Genomic DNA, 22,030 nt, shown 5'->3' on the forward strand with positions numbered 1-22,030 from the left:
TATTCATTATTCAGTCATTACACTACATTTACATACATCTGCCTGTTCAGCCTATAGCAGTTTAGCCCCGCCCATTCAAGCTGAAGTTCTAAGGAGTGTTTCAGCTCTGAGTGCTTTTTCAATGAGGCACAATACACGCTAAATGCTAGCTATGTTTGTGTTGTTACAAACACAACACACAGGAGTTTGGTTGCTTCTGATTGGTCCAACTTATCAGGGGGTTCACAAGCTATTATTAGGTTATTAAGTTATATTTCTCAACTTAAAACTTCTTGAACTACGTTGTTGATAATATGTTATAAATAAAATTGAACCACTTGTGATTTAAAATTCATTCAAATTGCAATTTGGATCTAAAAAAAATCATCTTGCAGCCCTAAATTGCAGAGAAATACTTTGGAAAACATTAAAAACAGTCAGCAAAAGAGCTATCGCCTTCTCAGACACGTCTTTAACAACATGTCCCAGGCAACATGCTCACATTTTTATCTTCAGGCTCCTGTCATGCCTCCCGGTTCTCAGTTGGACTCTCACTTCATTAAGAACTCCAGTTCCCAAGATCCCTCAGTTTGTCATGTGACTGCATCAACCAATCATCAGTCAACCAGCGGATCCAAGTCACCTGAACACTGACTGTCATCACCTGTATAACCGTGTATATAAGCCTGTCTGTTTCACTGTTACACTGCAAAAGTTCCCCTGTTCACTCAGCGCATACCGAGCCAACCTCTTGTTTGACACTTATCCCGTTTATGATGTTGCTTTGTTTCTCATTGAATGCGTATACATGCACTTAATAATCAGATCATAATCGGATTTCTGCAGTTATCCGATTATTCAAATGGTCATGTAAACACTATACTCTGATCTATAAATCCGACTAAGAAATCTGATAAAGAGAGCTGGATTTTGGCTCAGTAATCAGATTTCTCAGTGCATGTAAACTCTTACTCTGATTTCTATCGTATTTCTCAGTCTGCACATGTGCGAGATCAGACGGTGGATGTCGCAACATGCAGCAAAACAGTGCTGGAGTGGCGCTGAAACCAAACACGAAATAAAGGATTTGAATATTCTTCATCTTCTAGATGACGTATGTTCATATTTTCAGGTAAAGTGACGCAATGTTTAAAAAAAAAAAGCTGCAGCATGAAGTTTGAGTTTTACATTACTTTTACGTCACGTCTTCTTCGGTGAGTCTATTGGCTGGTTGCAAAGCAGAAATCTGATTACTGTCTGACTCTCATAGAGCCAGAGTTTCCCATTGTCTGATTACTCAAGCGGATTCTTCCCTGTTGGCTTTGTTAACCTGTTAGATCTTTGGGTTTCGACCCTTGCTTGTTTTATGACTACGCATGCATTGTGTTTTCCTTTAATGCTTTTTGATCTAGTCTGATGTTAACACTGTTTTTATTGTGTCAATCCTTTTTTTTAATAAAACTCTCCATTTATTTTATATCCGCAAATGCCTGATTCAAAAGCCCAACAGGACCTACAGCAGCAAGGTATAATATACATACGTGCAAATATGAGCAAAACATGAAATTTGCGGAATTGTTGGCCACTATATTTTCTCTGTTTTCCAGTGAGGGCAAAAATAGAAATGCCCGAATAGTGATTTGAGTATTATAAACATACTGTAGCAATATAATCTAATATAGAAAGCAGTATTTTTTTATGAGACAGTGGTGCAAGGTGTGTTAAAGGGGCTAATTTACATGAGCGGTCCTCGACAGCCTCTGTGTTGTTTATTCACAGTGGACAGTTTAGCTAAATAAGCAGTTCTCACCCAAAGAGTATTAGCAAACTTATTTGATGACCCCTGTTATACAGCATTATAGAGCTCTTTTGTTTTTATGTAAACAAAACTTTGACACATCGACTTCTCTCCATGACTGACATCTCTGATGACTAATCGACAACTAATCAACAACTAATCGACTAATTGTTGCAGCTAGCTCACATACAGCCCCGCTCTCACCAGTACTCTGTGCTGCTCATGCACTTCTCGTAGACGGGCCCCTCCAGCTCTTTGGTGTCGGGGAAGATGGTCTCGTGGTGGATGATGATGGTCTTGACGACCTCGTTGACGTGGGCCTGGCAGGAGACCTGGTCCAGCAGGTCCGGCGTGGGCATCAGGGTCGGCCCGAAACAGATGGCCAGGTTACCAGGGTCCATCATGTTCTCATCGCTGTACTGAGACAGACTGGGGAAAGAGGTGAAGGAGGTGAAGGATACTGCAGAGTTCCAACCACAGATAAACTAGAAAACCTCAGCTAATGAAATGACAGTGAGATATGAGCACAAACCTGTATGATTCTTAGCATATCTATATGCACTGCTCATGCAAATAAAATCAAACCTTAACACTCATGCAAAACTACTGAGATCTTCAATATCAAAAATATATTAATAAACATGGTGTCATAATTTTGTTCTGGGGTGTTCATTTCTCCGGGATGAGCAGACCCGTGTGCTTTCCAAGAGAGAGAAGCTGATGGTGAGATCACAGAGCAGCAAATCACACCTTTTCTCTTTTCACCTCTACCCATCCTTTCACACACGCCCCCTCACTCCCTCCCTCTGTCTTTCACACTGCCTATCTCTCTCTCTCCCTTTTTGTCTTTCTCCTTTTCTATGTCTCTCCTGGCACAGAGCAGGCAGTGGATTTAATTTCCGGTGCGAAAGCTGGCACTTAGTTTAGCTGCATCGCTCGGCTCAAGAGTCGTTTTCTCTACCAGTGGTGATGGTGGAGGTGTGTGTATACACACACACACACACACACACCCACACACACACACACATTATGTAATAATAGTATATAAATAAAGGAGGTTTACCAGATTAATTTACCAGATTAAAGAGCTTCAGCTTTCCTCTCACTGACTCTGTTTACATGCAAAGATTTTTGTCAGTCCAATTGAATACATTTCGATTAGATCAAGACTGAGGTGTTTATATTCTCACTCTACTCAACAATCTGATGGAAAATCTCCGTTTACATGCGCACTACAAGTAATCCGATCCAAATTTACGTGCATGTGTGGAGTACCACATAGTACTGTAGTAGTGTGGACGTGAGTCCAGTCAGAGTGAGACGAGCAGCAGTGAGCAGTGCTTGTGTTTTTAATTACTTTAAAATGATGTCAGACTCAGGAAAAAGTCCTTCACATGTCCTTATTAAAGAAGGCCGAGAGGAAGACGTCGTGTTCTGAGACACATAAGCTGGATGTTCGTCCCACCGCCGTCTTTTAAAGATCAGAGCATAAACTTTGTGCGCAGAATGTACTTAAACTTTCAGATTGGGAATGTAATCAGATACAGGCGTTTACATGGTTATTATTCTTCTATTTAACGGATTATTTACAGGATTACCCACCTCGTTCAATCAGACAGAAACTGATGGCCGAATGGCCTCAATCAGACTAGACTATTTAGACTGAGGTGTACACATGGACGTATTCTATTCTGATTGAGCTATTAGTCAGACTATTAATGGATTATTAGGCTGCATGTAAACGTGGCTACTGATGACAAAATCTTGAAAGTTTCATTGCTGGAGAAAAGTCCCACCCCCCAGGTGAAATGGACATTTGGATTGGTTGTGTAGCTAAGTTTGATTCTGTCTGTTTAAGCCTGTAGGTCAGCAGTCTATCTGTTTTAGGCTGTTAACGTATTTTCGTAGTTTGACCCTTCTAAATGTCAGTAATTCCAGCCTGAAGCCCAGCTGCTTGAACGCTGTATGTTGCTATGACTGACTCCACAACTGTCGCCCTCTCGTTCAAATACAGCTTTAAACTGTAAATTCCCTTGATATTCTCTTGATAAAACCAAAGTTTTTTCCATCTGCCACACTGATGTGAATGTCACAGTTCATCAAGTCTAAAGTATCAATTACAAGCAAATCACACCATCGATGCTGCAGTAATGTCAGCACTGGAGGTCGTCTTCAGCAGACTCTGCCGAACAGTGCTTTTACAGAAGAACCTTGGAGTCAATGAGCAGCAAACTAACAAACGCAATAGCGAAGTAGAAGTGACAGTAATAAATACATTCTGAGAAAGCTTATTTTGTCCACTTATATAACTACAACAGCATGCACTGCTTTTTAAATGGACAAATCCCTCTTTAGGGTCAAATTTGAGCAAATAAGACAAATGCAATTTTATTGATTTAGCCTTGATTAACTTTATTATTTTGTGTAGTTAATCACAATTAATTATTATAATGTTGAATATCCCTAATAACATAGATGCATGTGTGCAAACTTACTGGTTGAGGAACGCAAAAAGGTATCTCATGATCACAAGAGTAGGCCGTGGTGATGTCATCAGGATCTTCCGAATAGACAGCGCTCGCTCGTACAAATTCTCTGTGCCTGCAGCAGGTTTAGAACATACACATATTTGTGAAGTGAAGGAAGATATTATGACTGATTATGATTATAAAAAGGTACACATTTTATTAAAAGGGTGGCTAACACACTAACACTGCACACAACACACTATCACACTAGGTCCTGCGTTAGGGCTGCACGATATGGACATGCAATATTTGACAAAGCTGTTCTTGGATATCAGAAGCAAAAAATCATGAATAATATAGTGCAACATGTACACTCTTTTTCCTGTTAAAACAGTAATCTATCTGTCATATTCTTCAGGCAAAATACACAGCCAAATATACATAAACAACATTACAAAAGCACCAGTCACTATTGCGCAAAGTACAAAATAAAATAATGGTATACTAATAGCTACTTACACAAAATCACAACATGTGCATCGTAAAGCTGTTTTGTAAAGTATTCACTTGTACAGCTTTTGCTATTTATGCCAACAAATGAATAAATTATATGTATACATATATATACACACACACACACACAAACACACATACGTGCCCCTGTCTGAGTCCTACCATTTGAATATGTTGAAATTAGATCTGTACACTAGGTGAGGATCTAACGTCACCATCATTTACATCCAAAAGTTACAATACAAAGTTGGACTAAGGCTACAATAATAAATATAATAAAATTACACAAAAAAAGTACACAAAAAAGTAGAAAATATAATATTTATTATATTATTATATATTATATATATTACATATTTATGTTTAATGAATGATAATGAAAATTAATCATTTTTTTCCTCCTTTTTATTTTTATTTATATGCTGAAAAAATTTTAATCTGGTCTCGGTCTTGATTCAGACTCAACTGCTACAGAGTCTTGGTAATTCGCTGTATAGCGCAGTGGTTAAGTCACGTGCTCTGCTCATGGGAGGCTGGCATAACACTGCTCTCATATTAGACAACTACATTCTTTTCAGTTTAATTACAACATTCTCACACTGAAGTTGTAATGCAATTTAATCCATTCGGTCTTCACGGCCCTTAATGACGTCTTTATAGTGGAAACTCGTATCACAATAACAATAAAAATATGATGAATCATGCAGCCCTACACTGTCAGAAAAAAGGTACTGTACAGGTACATTTTTGTTCATCCAGGTACAAACGATGTAAATGTTCCCTCAAAGGTACAACAACAAGGTCCAACCTTAAATACATTTTTCCAGGGAAAACATTTGTACCTTTTCATAACCTAATGTTTTAAAACAGAACAATAAAATAAAAAGCATAGAACCAAGACAAGCTGCATGGAGTCAATGCAACTTAAAAAATACAACTGTAACGGAACAGAGTACAATTCTCTTCCCTAACTAAGGGTAGTGAAGACTTTCTCTTGAGGGCCTCACAGTTTAGTACCTTTTTTGAGTGTTTACACAGTATAAACATTCACACCTAAATTGTTGGGTTGTTTTTGTACTGCTCTATTATTTGAAACTCAGTTGAATAAACACAGCATTTTGCTCTGTCTATTGTGTGAAAGGAAGATGTAAAAGTGTGCATTTATTCTTGTTTTTCTACACACACACACACACACACACACACACACACCAGCTGTCCTAACTCCCTGGATAACTGAAGAATTTAGCACCCTGTCACATCCTGAATGCTTTTCCTCTCTGCTTTCTCTCCCTCTCCGTTCCTCTCATACACCTCTCTCTTCCTTCCTCTGCACTCACGGACGCAGGCGATGAGGTCGTTGAACTTCTCTTTGGGGAAGAGCGAGTTGTCCAGGTTGCGGAAGTACATCTTCAACACGCCCGCCACTGAGTTGATGTCGTGGTTGTTCTCCTCGTCCGTCAGAGGGTCGTTGCCTTGGAAACAGACAGGATGATGGCTAGAAACCTCGTAATTGCACAAATCTGTGCTGCTGCCAAAAGCAAATCGGCACGTTCAAGAAATTTGCGAATGTTGCGGTCAGAGCGAATTTCCTTTGAACGACTCCACACTAGCACAACAGATGCTTTCAGTGTGTGTCTTTATTCTGCCTTCTGTTTTGTGGGCATGAAAGAGCATCCCAAAATACAGTGTTATCGCTACTGGGATAGATTACTAGGGATGCACAGTGATATTGAAATAACATCCATATCAGAGGATAATTGCTTTAAAAGGTTATCAGCATCAGACAGATGTTTAGATTTGACTGATACTTCAAAACAATGTTTAATGACACATTTACTGCACTCCGGAAGAACAGAACGTTTAGGTGAAGCCGGGCTACTACGCTAAAACACCGGCACTTTACTGTATTTGCAATCCTATGGAAATAAATGTTAAATTCTAGTCTCTATTTCTACATTTTATAAATGTTTATGCATCAGCATGATATGTATGTGAAAAATATCAGATATCAGCCGACAATTCTCATGTAGGTGCATCCCTATAAATTATGCCACCTTACACTCTTAATAATAATAATAATAATATTAATAATAGTTTTTATTTATATAGCACTTTTCATGCTGGTGGCAGCTCAAAGTGCTTTACATACAGGTGATAAAGCTAAACAGTAATACAAGAAATTCGAAGTAATTCTAATTCTAATCCAGAATCATAAAAAAATGACACATTTTCATCACATTAAAAGATAAATACCTCAAGACGTAGAGTTTTGATTACACGATAACTTAAAGAGATACGTTTTTAAAGTGAGCACTGAGCTTGACTGTCTAATAAAAGGTGAACTGAGCTTCACAGTCTAGAAGCAGAGTAACTGAACGAGTCTCTCCACGTTTTCTGTATTTTACTGAACGTGCTCAGAAGATCAGTATCTGCAGATCTAAGATCAGGTGCTGGAACATAAACAGACAGACACTCTGTGATGTAAGTGGTGCTTTAAGGTCATTTAGAGCCTTAAAAACTAGTAGCAGAACTTTAAAATCTACTCTGAGCGATACAGACAGCCAGTGCAGCTCTTTTAAAATGGGAGTGATCTGATCTCTCTTCTGATCACATTGTAGGTGTCAGGGGTATCACAGTTAGACTGTCAGAGTCAGGCCTTATTCACACATACTGTTCTGCATGGCGTGAGCAACGCGGCAGCACGAGCGCTACAGTTTGAACACGCTAGTCTTTCATACATACAGCGTTTGTGATGTGCAGTGGAGCAACGAAAAAGTTACACAGTCATTCCTTTTTCCAGATGGATAAGTGGTCACATCAGTGACTCTCCTCAACAAAAATCTAATACACGTGTACGGTATATAAATTTGTCATTGAAAGCATTCTGACTTGTCTTTAGGCAGAAGTTTCAAGCCTGGTAACGTTAGACTGGGAAATCTGTTTGCAGCACTTAATGTTCAACTAGTATTTCGTCGTGAATTCAATGAAAAAAACAAATGCATTTTTAAGTTTGTTTTATTTCAGTGTATTTTGCAGCGTGACGCACACATTGCACAGTAAAAATCAGCACCGGGTCTATTCTCTCAACACCACACCGCTTCACTGAGGTGTTTGGGACGCTCTGTCGCTTCGCATGAGCAGCCTGTGTGAAAGCGCTGACCAGTTAACATGGGTGCCGAAATGAAAAGCGTGACTTTCCGCATCGCTTACGCCACGCAGTTGCTGTACGTGTGAATCGGGCCTTAGACTAGTTATACAGAGCCTGCAGACCACAATGTAGTATAGTACTAAATAAACTGCATAGTAACAGGTGTCTGATTGGGCAGTCTATGCCATTATTCACAGCTTTTTATAAACATGGCGCTACTGCTTTTCTGCATTTTGTCCACCATTTTTGCAAATGTGAAAAAAACGAAATTACTTTTATGAATATGTTTTGAAGTATCATGTTATATGTTTTGCCATATTGTCCATCCTTAGTGCATGAAGTCTAAGAAGGTCTACCAACCTCTCTCAAAAGAGTTCTTGATGTCATTGACCTCCACCTGAGAGCCGGACACTCTGAAAATGCCCTGATGCTGCAAACCTGGAGAGGCAATCATGAGAACACGCTTTACCCTTCATTTGTGTTGGTGTTGATGCATTAAATCTGTGCATCATCGGCTGTGTGACTAATTCATAACCACATCTTACCATAAAGGTTAATGTAGCGGATGCAGCTCTCTACAATCAGCGGAATGGCCTTCGCAGCGTCCTGAGCACAAAGGAGACAACCAACTTTCAGAACAGTTCAAGGGTAAAGGAAAAAAGCAAACAGGCAAAAAGAAGCGTAGAGGCCGAGACAGGAATGCTACCTGGTGCCTGCTGTGGGAGTTCCGGCGACGGCTATGAGGGGAAAGAGAAAGGGAGAGAGAGAGAGAGAGAGAGAGAGAGAGAGAACTCAACACATTAAACACATCTGTTTTGCATTGCTCAGCAAAGCCAGGACAACAACTACAACAGACAGATGGACAGAAAGGCTCTTACCTTGTGGTCATTATGTCTGCTCTATAACCTGTGGAGAAAAACATGCTTTTTAAAAGTCTCACTACATCGTTTATCGTGGCAGATGCTGAGATACAGAGTGAAAGACAGATGAGGACAATGAGAGCGTGAAGTTTTTAAAGAGACAATGACATGAATGTCATTGGCAAAGGACAGAAAGAAGGAAAACGGCAAAAACTGTATGTGAAAACACATGAAAAATGTGTAGAGCATGCCATTAAATTAAGCCATGGGAGTCTGAGACAGATGTAAAAACCAAAATGCAAGTATAGCTCTGAGTGCCAATCAGAATAGAGCTCAATTATCAGTCTTAAAGGCACAGTAACAAAACCAGCCAGTCTAATTCTAAGGAATAAAGAGGTTGAAAAATGCCAAAATGCAAGTTTTGGTACATAAAACGACACCAATGTTCTAAGTGGACCTAATGTTCTAAAGTAAAATACACAGAAAGTGTAAAAAGATCAGAAAATGTTCCACTGCAACAGATTTATAAAAGGTAATTTATCATCGTTGTTGCACTGGTTGGCCCACCTTCTGCGATGCTCCTCTTCAGGAGATCATGCTTGGCCTGCAGTTTGGAGATGAGGTTACTGCCTTCCAGATACTCGCGCAGTTTCTGAGTAACACACACACAGTCAATATTAATGTAATCAGACCGATAATTAAATGATGTAATTACTCCTGGCTAGCACTCACTGGGTAAATACTGCTCCTGCTCGAAACTATGACCAGGCAGAAGCCCTGACAGTGGACATTATGCCTCTGATCTATGGCTTCAGTCAGACAGTGGAAAGCCTATAGTGCTGATACCACTGCCAGAGCCATACACATCAGATTAGACACCTTATTAAAGTGAAAGTGAATTCAGTATATTGTTCCAGCAGTGTGTTTGTCTGAGAGAGCGAGTGAGAGAGAGAGGGAGACCCTCACGGTAAAGTAAAAGAGCTCCGTCTCCTGCTGGTTGGCCCTGCGCTTGGCCAGGCTGGGTTTGCTGAGGTAGGTGTCGGACACGCTGGATTTGACAGACTCTGTGGAGCGGCTGTGCTGGAAGCTCTCGGACACGTCATAGTCCTCCATGTTCAGCATGTCCTGGATGGTGCTCAGAGTGGCCTCCGACGTCTTCTTCACCTGAGGAGGAACACAGAACACATTCATGCTGGAATACTGAATGCATGTATGTTTATTTATTAAGTACACTTACTTTGTACTAACACTGATTTGCCAATTTTTCAGGTAAACCATACAGGTTTATAGGTTTACATGTACTGACTGTAGCTCATCTGTTGCTATGTATAATTTGACCAGAAACCTGCAAAGACTGATGATGTGGGTCTAAATCTTCTTTATCAATAGTACGGAATCACCATAGGACCACTGCTGCCCAGATATTAAGGCCACGGTCATGCTGGTTTCACTTCTGTGCTGAAAATGATCCCCCCACCCAAATAATAACTGGTCAGCAGTGGTGTTTTTCCTTTGATGGAGACTGATAAATTAAGCAGAAAGAGATGGCTTAAAGCAGGGTTGTCCAATCTTGTCCAGTAAGGGCTGGTGTAGGTGCATGTTTTTTGTTCCAAACAAGAAGAGCACGCCTGATTCCACTCGTTTAATCAGTCAGTCTTAGTCTTTAAACCACTGATCATGTGTGCTCTGCTTTGTTGCAGCGAAAACCTGCAGCCACACCGGCCCTTTGGTGGACAAGATTGGACACCCCTGGCTTACAGTCTCTAACTGTGAAGCGACAGAGTCCACTGTTGGACAAGAAGTATACCTAATAAACTGGCAACTCAATGTACACAAAAAAAAAACATGCATTCCACAGATACAGTACGGAGAAAGTATTTAGAGTATTAAAGTATTTTTATTAATATTCTTCCAGTCAATACCACAACTTCAGATTTACATGTCTTGACTTTGACTTGAATGTATGACTCTACGTGAACAAAAAAGTATAAGCATGAACACCTTTTTCTTATGTACCTGCAGAGATGACAGGTTTAAAAAACTCAATTGACAGGTTAAAAAGTATTCAGACACTACCATTAGAATACCATTAGTACTCAGTAGTAATTATTAGTTTGTTGGCAATTATAGCTTGGAGGCATCTATGATAAGAAGTAACAAGCTCCATTGCAACCTAGGACATCGGCCAATTCTTCATGGCAAACTGTTTTCAATTCCCCAAAGTTATGAGGGTCCTTCTGTTAAGGGCTGTCTGTAAACTTTTTGAGCATTTATCACTGCTGCCATAAAGCACAAATTAACTGTAAAAATAAAATTGAGATAAAAATGACAAAATGCTAAATAAGTATAAATTTCAGTATGTGTAAAAAGTTGTCTTTTTAATTGTGAAAACAGAAGCAGTATGTCAAAAACTTCATTTTGTGTAACATACAGAATTAGTTTTCTCCACAAAAATTCAGATTTCCCACAAGGGGCCGCTATTAGGACTCAAGTGGCATTCTTAAGCATGAAGAAACCCACACCAGAAGGAATGCATGTTTGGCTGGAATCAAAACAGGAAAAGATAGCCTATTACCTAAAAGTAGGGCTGTAATGTTATGTAATATGTTTTTTTTTCATTTAGTCAATACATCACATATTCACAATTGAATTAGATTCATGTTAAATAAAACAAGTGTCTGAATACGTTTTCCTCACTCTATGCATTGTGCATGGCGCTGAATCTGAATGTATAATGGGCTGTTTAACATTGAAGAATCTACCCAGAGACAAGCGGCTGTAAGGCAGAGTGTTGAGAGGGAGGAACTCAGTGCAGGGATAAAACCTTCATCAGCACTTCAGCTCTGCCCTTCACATGGAGAGAGCTGTAGGAAACAGCTGGCCTGCCACCAAGCAGCAATAACAGAACTCCTCTCCAGCAGCAAGAGAGAGGAAAGTGTGTGCGAGTGAGTGAGAGAGAGAGAGTGCTGGAGGAAACAGCTGGCCTGCCACCAACCAGCAAATAACAAACCTCCTCTCCAACAAGGTAGAAGAAAGGTATGCGTGTGTGAGCGAGTGAAAGAGTGAGACAGCGGGGCAGAATACACAGAAAAAGCAGTGACGGCTGAATACTGAATATACTGTCCTAAATGTGTTCAGTAATATGTTCTGCTACAACACAAAAAGCAACAAATTCAAAATTCCTTTAAATTACATTCAGAATACATTCTGATGAGGCACATGGAAAAAAACTGGTTGGCAATTGTCTTAATGAAGTTCTTCAGTTAATAAAAATTTGATTCTCATTTGAAGTTTAAAGAACTTTTACATTTTACATGTTTTTTGCTCTCATGGCCAGCTTAAGTCCACTGCTGCACCCACAAGCAGCAAACCTCAGATAGCCCGGATCACAACATCACAGCCTGGACCAGGGGTCAGCAACATGCGGCTCTTCTACTGCTCTGTTGTGGCTTCACAGCAGAATTAGATTTGTAGGTGAAAATAAAATAATCCTCCTTTGCAGTAAAATAAAGCTCTGCTGATCGTTCAACACAGTTTAACAATAAATGGTCTGAAACGCTGGAGTTAATGTGTAACTGCTGTTTCACCCTTTAACCCTGAAGGCTGGTGCACAGACTGCTGTCACCATAGCAACGCAGACAACAATCTCACTGACCAACAATCTCTAGCTAGTAGCTAACGAAACGGCAAAGAGAGAGATTTAAGACGAACCTCATACTTTGGAGACAAATTAACTTATTTGCATTTATAATCACTTCAGCTGGTTTCCTGATACGTTTAATCTGCAACTAAGAAACTGCGAAACACTAAAAAGTCGCAAAGCTGAAGGCAGATTCACATTCGCCAGCTTCCTGTTCAAATTTCACTGTTCCATCTTAAATGCTGCAGCAGTTACTTTCGGCACCCTCAGCCACCACTTAAGGTGGAACGGAAAAATTGTAACAAGAAGCTGACAAATAAGAAGCGACTTCAGCCTCGTAAAAAAAACAGAGACATTTTACAAAAAACTATTGTACGTTTTGCTATTTTATGCTATTTTATTTTTTAGCTTATACTAGTACATTAGCACAAACTGAAACATATTTACAGCCAGGATGGTAAAATGTACTACTTAGTAAACTAGTAAAACTACAGACATGACAGGTTTGTACAAACCCTATTGGAGCTGGACTGGTTTTTCCCAGATGAGGTGCTGTAATTTGAGTGATTACTGATGAGATCAGTAATTTTAATCCAATATGAATCTGCCATGTCTGTAGATTTACAAATCTAGGTAACTCTAAGTAACGAACCCAGAGCAAATTACCTTCTACAGCCCTATTCAAGCCAGATTAGTTCAACAGACAAACTGTCTCCCAAAAAATAGAGGTGCCAATGTCTATTACCAGGATTCGCTATTACATTACCATGAGATTGATCTGAACAGGACTACAATTGCTGGTGGAGCTCAGAGTTTGACGAATTAAGATAACGATTCACTCCAGAATTCTTACTTAGTAGACTTGTAAAAATTACAGACACGGTAGATTCAAACAGGATTAGAATATAATGGATCTCGGCCCAGTTTCCCAAATGCATCTTAAACCCTATGGGAGCTGGATTAGTTTTACCTGGGGAGGGGCTGTAATTTGAGTGGCTACCAAAGAGATTGTGATTTTAATCCAGTACAAATCTGCCATGTCTGTAGTCCACCAAGAAGTAATTCCAAAGTGAACTACCTTCTATAGTTCGCTGAACTCTGAGCTCCCTCAGTAACATCAGGGACAGCAGAATGGGTTCCGTTCTTCAGGGTGACATTAGTTAAGTTGAATGAGCCCACTTTGCTAGTCTAACGCTATTCTATCTGGTATAAACTGGAAGTTAGTTCTTCTTTGTTTGGATCCATTTAATTCTAAACTAAAGCTTAAGTGAATGTCGGCGCTGGGTTGGTTCAATCCGAGCTATCTGAGGTACACTGAGGTAAAATATCTTACACCGACACTTTATCCCATATGAATCAGTGAGTCAAAGTCCTTACAAATTATATTACTGGACCTCCCTTGGTAAAACTAACTCAGCTCAAATAGGACTATGGAATGTAATTCACTCAGGAATTTCTACTTAGCAGACTTGAAAAATCAGGGAAATTTGTACTGATTTGTTCTGGATTAAAATCTTATTAATAATCTTTCAAAATACAGCACCTCTCCAGGCGACATTAATGCAGCTCCTATAGGACTTATAATTCGTCAAACCCGGAGCTCCTTCAGTAACAGGAGTCCTGTTCAAATTGACATTATGATAATGTAATAAAATCTGGGAACAGATTTTACCACCCTTGTTTTTTGGCAACGGGGAGACAAAGCTAACTTTTAAAATGGAGCTCTTGGCACAGTTCCTTTATCCTCAAAACATGACTACAGCAATCTACAACATTTTTGGTGATGGGCTAATAAGAATGAGAATTAAATAAACATACCTCTCTCAGGGCAGAGCAATTTCTGCACTCTATGGTCACATTTGCTAAGTTGCATGAGCTCATCCTACCACTCTAATGATATTCACTGCAAAAATAGTATCTTGTCAAGTGAAATTATCTTAATTCTAGTATATCTATCTAATATTTCTTATTTTAAGATGGTTGTGCACTTATTATAAGATTATCTAGCTTCTTAATCTTTTAAGAAAAATACTTAAAACAAGCAAAAAATTTGTGGAAATAAGTTAAAATAATCTTAAAATAAGATTACAACAATCTCAACAGGAGGAATTTTAGATTTATTGACTAGATTTAAGATCATTTTACTTTAAAGAGTGTTCTATCTTGTTTTAACTGGAAGCTCAATTTGTTTGTTTAGATCTGTTTAATTCTAAGCTTAATGCTGAACTAAACATCTGGGCTGTGTTATCTGAATGTTTTTGAAGAAATTATTCTTTTTTGTTGTGGAATAATTACTTAGGAGGCTTGAAAAACAATATCTGATTCATACTTTATTAAAACACAGTATGTGTACCTCCCCAGATAATACTAACCCAGCTCGAACAGGGCTTTAGTCTTTGCACTTGTCCGCTCTGTTAGTATGTTACCTGTGATGCATGTGTGCACTCACCAATACAAAGCCCTTTAAAGTGGTCCTGATTCTGATTCTATCATACTACCTTTTTATTCTGCACTCTCTTCACTGATCGAGCTTTCATAGTAGTTAAACAAGCTTTGATGGTTCTTTTTCTTGAGTATTCAGTAAGTACTCTCCTAACTATGTAAAACGTAACTGTATTCTGAATACTGCCTTTTTAAAATGCAACACAGACTTAATACAGAATATATATACTGAATAGGCATTCCGAACGAACGTTACATCCCATTTCTGGTGAGTGAGAGAGAGAGATTTTTATTATTTTCATTTTCTGTGTTATGCAAACAGACAAAATTGTATGTCTTTATGTATGTATGTATGTCTCCGTGTTTGCATCTGGAGCGGGAGTGGATACGGAGAGAAGAGAGGATTAGAGAAATGAAGAGAGCCTGAGCGTGTGTCACCTCATTCTTTATTCTCAGTGGGGAGCTGCAGCTGCTGAGGTGCCTGTTCGTGTGTGTGTGTGTGTGTGTGTGTGTGTGTGTGTGTGTGTGTGTGTGTGTGTGTGTCTCACCTCCTCGTTCTCGATCTTCAGTGTGGCGAGACGAGACTGGAGCTGCTGGTAGCGGAGCAGAAGCTCAGCCTGCACCTGCGGCAACGCTGTGAGCTGACTCACCTGCCAACACATATTCACATCCCAAAACCAACGATTTAGAGGAACTTTTCACTTGCATTAGTATCAGTAATCAACTATGGCAAAAATGTAGTTTATCCCTCCACACCGCGACCTCGGTCCCTTCAGGTATTCTAGTCAATTCCCAAAACAAGTCTGAAATGCTTTTGAACACCCCATATTCTAGAAGTTATGAGTCCTACAGTCACTAGGTGGCGTCTGACCTGGTCACCCATATGTGGTTGGAAGGTGAAGCGTGCTGGAGGGGTGAAAGCAGTAGGATGGGTCTCCATGAAGCGCTGACGGTCACTGCGGGGGTCTAGGCTCTCTACTGCCCCCTCAACGATGTCCAGGCCCTCGTGCCGGGACGTCTCCAGGCTGTACTCCGCCGACAGGTACGTACGCAAGGCGCGGCTCAGGCTGGCATGGTAACCCAGGTCACAACACTATTGAAAAAATAAATCAATTAAACAAAAAAAGCATAGTAGATCCACCATGCTTCACAGTTGGCAAGGTGTTCTTTTCATCAGATGCTGCTCCTTTATTCTTCGAATATACCTTTGGATTTCTACTTCATCAGTCCACAGCACTTGTTTACAAAATGCCTCTGGCTTATCTAGATGTTGACTCCTATGATAAGGTCACAGGTGCGGTTTCCTGTTGTTGACACTTCCATGCAGAACATTTTAACAGACTGGTGCACCTCCACGTCTTAGTCAGCTAAACCTTCTTGCAGGTCCTTTGCTGTCATATGGGGGTTTTGCTTTGCCTTTCCGAACAGCATATAAGCAATTCTATCTGAGAGTTTCCTTGGTTTTTCAGATCTTGCCTTGACTTCCACAGTTCCCCTTAACTGCCATTTCTTAATGACATTCCAGACAGTGGAAAATGTGGGCTGAAAACCCTTTAACATTGTTTTATAGCCTTCCTCTGCTTTGCAGGCATCAATTAGCTTCATTTTCAGATCTTAGCCAGCTGCTTAGAGGAGCCCATGGTTGTTGAGTGTTAGCACAATGTTTCAAGAGTCAGAGAATTTATTATGGTCTGGAAACGTCATCAGCTGACAATTCCTAATGACAATTCTTGACCTGCCTAACCTTTCAGTCAATGAGTCAATTAAGGCCTTATGGGTTAATTAAGTTCTGAGACTTTACAACTGGAAATTACCACATGCCACAATTACTAATTCATTGTTAAGTTAAACATTTGCAGAAAAATTAAACAGTTTGCTGCAGAGGTTGTGTTTACTTCTTCTTAATTAGAAAAGTATGTATTTTGGACAGGGGTGCCCCAAGCTCTTGCATGACTATACACGTATACAACAAGGTTTCATGACTCATCTTTTTTACCAGTTATTCAAAAAGCAGTCAGCTTTAACTTTAATGGTGTTGTTGCTGATATCTGACATCAATGAATTTTAGTAGCGTAGCAGAGGCTTTTTATTATATTACTCAAAACTGGACAGTGGAACTAGTTTCATTTTTACCAAGTATTTTCAGACAAAGTATGTTGGTTTTTGTGTTTAGTAGAAAAACTGCTTTCCTTACTGTCCTCCTGCATGTTGACTCCTGCTTCTACCACTGCTGTATTTCATTACTAAAATCAGGTACTCTTCCTAAGTAGTCAACAGCTGCCCACAGGGCCAACTAGTGGACATATTAGTCTATGCCAGAATGTACCCAAATGTGAAGAAGAGCCATTTTGTCCTTTCAACAAAAATCAAACCACCTTGGGAGGCACAACATTTTATGTCCATTTTACTATCTTGGCTGTAAATATGTCTCAGTATGTGCTGATGTCCTGGTATAGGCTACCAACTATAATATAAATGAAAACACAGACTTACTTTCCTCTGCTTAAGCTTTAGCTCAGCAATAGCTGCTTCTCTTGCATCTCCGGGAGGAAACTCTTCCGCAAAAGTAGAATAGTTTCCCGTAAAATGTCTATCAATTCGGCTAAAGTAGCTTCTCATTCTCTAGCTTCTTGTTCGTGTCCAAATGATCGATGTTCATCTTAAATCTCTCTCTTTGCCTTTTCGGTAGCTGCTAGCTAGGCAAGACCGTCGTCTGTGTTGCTATGTGACCAGCAGTCTATGCACCAAATGTCAGGGTTAAAGGTTGGTGAATTAGCAGATATAGGCTACATTAACTCCAGCGTTTCAGACCATTTACTGTTAAAACTGTGTTAAAACGATCAACAGAGCTTTATTTTACTGTAAAGGAGGATTATTTTATTTTTACCTAAATATCTAATTCTGCTGTGGAGCCGCAACAGGGCAGTAGAAGAGCCGCATGTTGCTGACCTCTTGTCTATGCAGTGCCTAATATGTATGTACACATACTTTAGTGATGCTTTACTAAATTCTTAAATAGCACGTTTACAAAGGAAATTTCCTATTTCTTGTCTAGATAAATGGCTTGCTATATGTCACAAAAGGTTGATTATCTCTGAAGGGGAGGACAGCCAAGTGGTTAATTTAAAGCGTTTATCTCCAACTGTCCTTCACAGTTCTTTAAGGTTAATTCAAAGCTTTTCTCATCAAGGCTTTCCACGACCCTTATACCTCTACCTCTCTCTCTCTCTCTCTCTTTCAACACATGCACTCACACTGGTCCTCCTGCTGTCTTTATCTCAGCCGCAGGAGCGAGCATGGATGACCTCTGCGAAGGTCAGAAAGACGCTACGCTCCTACCGGCTGAATACTGCTGACTACATTCAGCCTGCTGCTAGCTCTAATGAAGAAAACACCGCACACAGCAAACCCCTCTCACTGGAGACAGGGCTCGATGCGTGTGAGCATGTGCTTGTGCAGAGTCTGTGTTCGGGTACATGTGCGTGTTTATTTAGTGCTCAAGCCTGTCCTTGAATTCACTTCAGTGCATCACTGCCATCATATGAAAACCTCCATTTCTTCCAGCTTTTATTCATTTACATCATTTGATTGTAAAAGCCAGCTGCCCTTTCCAATGTCATGATGAATATTGATGAATAGAAATGGTTCAAAATCACTCTGAACAAAATGGCATTACTTGTGCTGGCCTGAACAGCATTAAACAGCATTTCACATACTCTTTTGTGTTTCCAGACAAGTACTTAAATATGCATTCCTAATACTATGCTTAAAAGCAATACATTCACATTTCATCATTTTAAGGATGTTCATTTGTTTAGTTCATGATTTAATCAAACTATTCAAGTTTTCCATTTAGAACAAATCATTTTAAACATATTTTCGTCCTTTTTATGATGGACATTGCAAAGATGTGAGACGAATGTGAGATCTGTAACATTATGTCAGATGAGGAGACAGATTTCTGCGCACCTACAGTTGCAAGCAAAAGTTTTGGAATAGGTGGATATATGTAAACGTGTTTTTATGACGTCATTGAAGCAATTAAATGAAAATGGGCTGCTTTTGCAGCTTAGATTCCATATATGGACTACATGGACTGAACAAACCTTTATAATTTTTTCATCAATCTCTTTTGCTAAAACAAATATATAAACACAAGATACAAATATTTGGTTTTCCATCATCTCTTTCACTAACCATCTCCCTTCAATTGTTCCAAGAAAAGCAGTAACCCTGCAAAACTGTAGAGGGAAGTGTGGCTGTGTTTAGCCGTTAGCTAACGTTAGCTGGGTATGACAGTTTTTATAGCATATTATAAAACGAATAGTTGCGGTCCTAAAATCTGATTGGCTGAGCTGCATTCGAAGCCGTTGTAAAATCCACTATATGCGCACACCTTTGACCACCTCACAACAACTGAATTGTGTATGACTGCGCCACCAAGTATACTGATGAAGTAAGAATCCGTTTTCTGTTTAAACTGAGGGGCTGGCAACTTATGTTCTTAACTAGAACCAGGCTGGTCAGCCAGCTAACAGGCTACAAGATAGCCAATAGCCTAAACAGCTCCATCATTAATATCACAGGCTTGAATTAAAGTACTTACGATATGATCAACTGTAAATCAGCAGTGTAAAAGTCTAAACAATGTCATTTGAATTGTTTACACGCTTCAAATGTTCGTGTTTCAGTCGGATGTAGCGTCAAACCCAGGCTGAATCCCAAACGGCTCCCTAAGCAGTGTGCTATGAGAGTTCAGAAATTGTAGCCTCTACAGCCAAATAGTGCATCACATCACTATCAAGTGTGGATGTGGCTGAGTACCAAATTACTAGTTGTTAGATATATTTTGCACCGTTGGGCTGCAGGAGCCAGTATTTAAATTCCCATGTAGTGCACTAGGGAGCACGGAGACATTTGAGATTCATTTGAGATTCAGCCCCAGCGTGAGAAGAGGGCGCCGCTGGATTGGTGCTATATAAGAGTAGGTAATCTGGTGACCAGAAAGTACTTATGAAGCAAACGTTTTTGCATTAAAACAGTGCTGTGTTATCATATGTTCATTGTTACACGACAAAAAGCTACAAGTTCATGAACTGACCGCAATACGCAGTGATGGGCGAGCAAATGTTCTTCTCCTCATTCAGCAGTCCATGGTTGCTGGGCAACAATACCATACTCTAAGGGAACTGCAGTTTTTTGGCGGAATACTTGTTTATGTCAATTTTTATTAATAATAACTATTAATAATACGATTATTTTCTGAAAAAATATGATGAAACACAATTTATGTTGTAACACTGCAGTAATGCACGGCATCTTGTGGCTTATTGCTTTAATATCTCGTCTATTATTAAGTAACTGCTATCGTTTCCTCATTTTATGATAAAATGTTTTGTGTAAAACAGTGATAAGCCAGTGACTCTGAATTGCCAGGAATCTACAAAATGTTGTAAAATTCTGGTTTAATGATTAACAAAAGTCGACGCCTGTGAATAGTGAATACTGAAACGAATAACATTATAATTAACAAATACAAAGTATTCAAATTATTCAGGCCAGCCATACTTATTAAATTAACATGCATTAAAAATAAGACCATTTTCCTTAACATCTAGACCATTACCGTTACCATTACAGAAACATGAGGTTTTCTTATGACAATGACAATATCCTACACACAACTGAGGAACGCGTATGCAAACTGTGTTTGCTTTGCTCTCACAGTCTTCACCACCACTTCACAATGTCTGTGTGAACCACATCAGCGCGTGTGTGTGCATTTGTGTGTCTGTGTATGTAATTAAAGTCTTAAGCTCCATCCCTTCCTCTGCGTTCTGCGGCATATTCGTCTCTAATTAAAAGCATCGGAGACTACCCTAATTACTGAGCTTTAATCAGGACTAGAATTCATCAGTGCTTAGCGAGGTAGAAGCAGCAGAAGGAACAGTAACACCACACTGGTGCTCGATCGGCAGCAGTTTGGCACTCACGTCAATCAAGTGGGACAGGTCCTGGATGTAGTACTTAAACAGAGCCGCGTTCGCAGCTTCCAAAGTCAACAGATACTCGTTGCGAGCCTTCATAACCTTCAGCTTGTTCTCCGAGTACTTGGCCTGGCGCTGAGGTGAAAGAGAGAGAGAGAGTGAGGGAGAGAGAGAGGGAGAAATGACAAGAAAATTTAAGTTTCTACAGCTTTATGTCCCAATATGAATCGGTTTTATTGATAAACATATCCTTAATACTTGTTTTATCACCACAGATGCATATACCTAATGTGTGTATATTAACAACGGCTTCACAGTGGACTATTTCCTGCACATTTCTATTATATTAGCACGAGCCTTAGTCTGGCACAGCTGAATTGTTCTGCTCAGTAATTTGTAATTGCTGCTTTCATTAAGCCTCTTCAGCTGGAGCCACAGTCCACTAATGTAAAACGGGAAAAGAAGATAAGAGTGGGGAACCCCACACAGCTACAGGAAATTCAGTAACCAGCAGCCTTCATAGCAACAACACAATTACACTAACACAATGCATAAAGGGTGTGTGTCTGTATATACACTATATGGACAAAAGTACTGGGACACCCACCCTAATTACTGAGTTCAGATGTTTCAGCCACATCCATTACTAACAGGTGGATCAAATCAAGCACATAGCCTTGCAGTCTCAATAGACAAACACTGGCAGTAGAGCAGGTCGTACTGATGAGCTCAGTGACTTTAAACGTGGCACTGTCACAGGATGCCACCTCTGCCACAGTCGGTTTCTGAAATGTATGTCCTGTTAGATCTGCCTGTCAACTGTAAGTGCTAATATTGTGAAATGGAAGCACCCAGGAGCAACAACAGCTTAGCTATGAAGCAGTAAACCACACAAACTCACAGAGCGGGGTCGCCGAGTGCCGAAGCGCACAGTGCCTATTCTTTGTTGAATCACTTACTAACGAGTTCCAAATTGCCTCAGCAAAAGAACTGTGCATCAGGAGCTTCACGAAATGGGTTTCCATGGCCGAGCAGCTACGCATTCTGGGAAATGACAAATCATGCTTCTCTATCTGTCAGTCTGATGGACGAGTCTGGGTTTGGCGAATGCCAGGAGAACGTTACCTGCCTGACTGCATTGTGCAAAGTCTAAAGTTTGGTGGAGGAGGGATGATGATATGGGGTTGTTTTTCAG

At 39.9% G+C, this 22,030-nt stretch overlaps 1 protein-coding gene across 1 annotated transcript in view; it reads right to left on the bottom strand.

The window, feature by feature from the left end:
- Window positions 1-22,030, bottom strand: part of srgap1b (SLIT-ROBO Rho GTPase activating protein 1b) — a 74,513-nt gene that overhangs the window by 11,665 nt on the left and 40,818 nt on the right. The window contains exons 6-17 of the mRNA XM_036577628.1: window positions 20,842-20,970; window positions 15,720-15,941; window positions 15,397-15,498; window positions 9,733-9,930; window positions 9,334-9,418; window positions 8,785-8,812; window positions 8,613-8,643; window positions 8,452-8,512; window positions 8,267-8,344; window positions 6,096-6,230; window positions 4,273-4,378; window positions 1,982-2,206 (exon numbers count right to left, since the gene is read on the bottom strand). Coding sequence (XP_036433521.1) covers window positions 1,982-2,206; window positions 4,273-4,378; window positions 6,096-6,230; window positions 8,267-8,344; window positions 8,452-8,512; window positions 8,613-8,643; window positions 8,785-8,812; window positions 9,334-9,418; window positions 9,733-9,930; window positions 15,397-15,498; window positions 15,720-15,941; window positions 20,842-20,970 — 1,400 coding nt within the window. The remainder of the gene's footprint in view (window positions 1-1,981; window positions 2,207-4,272; window positions 4,379-6,095; window positions 6,231-8,266; window positions 8,345-8,451; window positions 8,513-8,612; window positions 8,644-8,784; window positions 8,813-9,333; window positions 9,419-9,732; window positions 9,931-15,396; window positions 15,499-15,719; window positions 15,942-20,841; window positions 20,971-22,030) is intronic.

Source organism: Colossoma macropomum, unplaced genomic scaffold (assembly GCF_904425465.1).
Source record: "Colossoma macropomum unplaced genomic scaffold, Colossoma_macropomum, whole genome shotgun sequence".
Classification (NCBI taxonomy): domain Eukaryota; kingdom Metazoa; phylum Chordata; class Actinopteri; order Characiformes; family Serrasalmidae; genus Colossoma; species Colossoma macropomum.